We start from the raw sequence: 1,618 nt of genomic DNA, 5'->3' as shown, positions 1-1,618 counted from the left end.
AATTAATATGGAATTCCGCCACCGACCTTTACATTACCCTGGGACTTGTAGTTTAAAAGAACAAGTACGTATTTTACTTAAATATTTACAATTGCATATTTTTAAACATTCGTTATTCCTTTTTGTATTCGGTTTTAGGTAGATGGTGTAGAGCACAAGATATTATATTTGGGAAATAGAATTCGTGGGCTAGAAGATGCACTCGATGGTCCTGACATAGATCCTACGTTACGTGATGTAATCGAAGAAGAGATTTTGGCACTGAAAGCAGAAATTATTAAACACAAGGAAAACGTTAAAGCAATGCATAAAGATAAATCGCACCAAATGGCTGTAATTACGATCTTAATATTCATTATTTTATGCGTATTTACTATGTACAGGATATTTTACGCATGGTATTAGACTTTCGTTATTAAAAATTCCAATTCCAATCTTCTCTAAACGAAATATGTGACCTGGTCTACGGAAAGGGGGCTTAGGTGTCAAAAAATCAATTTTCACTTTTTGGTTGATTCGGATGGAAGATGAGATGCTTTTTCACGTGGGGAAAAGCAGAAAATCCTAACTTGCTTAGAAGTGTACTAAAAATGTAGAGAAAGAAGAGTAAAAACGAGTAAACGAAACGAGTTGCTTACTTTTAACAGCTTTTTCACAGAAAACTAGTTTTCGCACTTAAGCTCCCTTTTCGTAGACCAGGTCACATATGTTATACTGTGCGATTAACAAAGATCCAGTTTCCTTATTTCATTTTTCTATTTTATTTTAATCCAGCATAGTATTATAAAAACTTATCGTCTACCAGAAGCTCTTCCACGCCCACGTCCCCGTGGACCACCGCGACCACGCGTACCGCGTCCTCTGCCACGATTACCTGCGCGACTACTATCTTTCTTCTTCGTTTTAGATTTCGGTGTATCGTCGATGAGCAGTGTTTCGAGGGGTAAACTATCAGGAAGTATAAAATACCGTATATTGTTACCGCGAATACTGAGAGATTCCAATTGTACTGGGTCCCTATTTTTGATTGTCATTTTGACAGACTTCAAATGTGTATTCATTGCAACATCAACTCCTGTGATTGTGCCGTGGATTTGGGTACCATTCTTCAATTCGATGGTCACCGTTTCGTGACTTAGTTTCATGAGAAATCTGAAAAGAGATTAGGGATATTATTCGAATTTGCTGGGTAAAAAACAAACTGCGAAAATTAATTTTTATTAATATTTGTTATTGCCAAGAATCATTCAAGCTATTTACGATATATGTAAATTTCTATTTATTTTTTCTATGAGTTAAACGTTTGGAGCATGCTTAAATGTCGTTGTGCGACAACTTCCGAAAACGTTCCCGCCGCTTGCTAAATTCACAACACGCTTTGGTGCGTTACAGGCAGTATATGCAATTCTGGTTTCATATTGAACTTGCAGATAATATTTTAACTTCTGTTTATGTACAAAAAAAATCAGAAACACTAATATATTCGTAATTATATTTACCTAACCAACTTCATTTTTGTGAACGCTTTACTCAAACCGGCAACACCAAATAATTTTTTCTTTTATATTTTTATTGCAAAGCCTTGTGTTGAATTTGAAAAACACAACAGGGTGATGCA

General features: G+C 35.4%; 2 protein-coding genes across 2 annotated transcripts; one reads left to right on the top strand and one right to left on the bottom strand.

Moving 5' to 3' along the window:
- Positions 1-6: 6 nt before the first annotated feature.
- Positions 7-780, top strand: LOC108356518 (uncharacterized). Its single transcript, XM_017607624.1, has 3 exons — positions 7-64; positions 139-449; positions 705-780. Exons 1-2 carry the CDS (start codon positions 8-10, stop codon positions 403-405), a joined length of 324 nt encoding a protein of 107 aa, XP_017463113.1. The 5' UTR covers position 7; the 3' UTR covers positions 406-449; positions 705-780.
- Positions 723-1,570, bottom strand: LOC108356517 (probable small nuclear ribonucleoprotein Sm D1). Its single transcript, XM_017607623.1, has 2 exons — positions 1,500-1,570; positions 723-1,152 (listed from the first exon to the last, which is right to left on the bottom strand). The coding sequence occupies exons 1-2, from the start codon at positions 1,511-1,513 to the stop codon at positions 792-794; spliced, it is 375 nt and encodes a 124-aa protein (XP_017463112.1). The 5' UTR covers positions 1,514-1,570; the 3' UTR covers positions 723-791.
- Between the last annotated feature and the right edge of the window lie 48 nt (positions 1,571-1,618).

The sequence above is a fragment of the Rhagoletis zephyria genome, unplaced genomic scaffold (genome assembly GCF_001687245.7).
Source record: "Rhagoletis zephyria isolate East Lansing unplaced genomic scaffold, Rhagoletis_zephyria_1.1 Rzeph_scaffold_60406, whole genome shotgun sequence".
In the NCBI taxonomy this organism is placed as follows: domain Eukaryota; kingdom Metazoa; phylum Arthropoda; class Insecta; order Diptera; family Tephritidae; genus Rhagoletis; species Rhagoletis zephyria.
The sequence above is the reverse complement of the archived record's forward strand: the minus strand, read 5'-3'. Positions and strand labels throughout refer to the sequence as shown.

Coding starts and splice junctions, on each gene's coding strand:
- LOC108356518 (XM_017607624.1), top strand. CDS start 8: ATGGAATTCCGCCACCGACCTTTACATTACCCTGGGACTTGTAGTTTA. Junction 65..138: donor CTTGTAGTTTAAAAGAACAA/GTACGTATTTTA, acceptor ATTCGGTTTTAG/GTAGATGGTGTAGAGCACAA.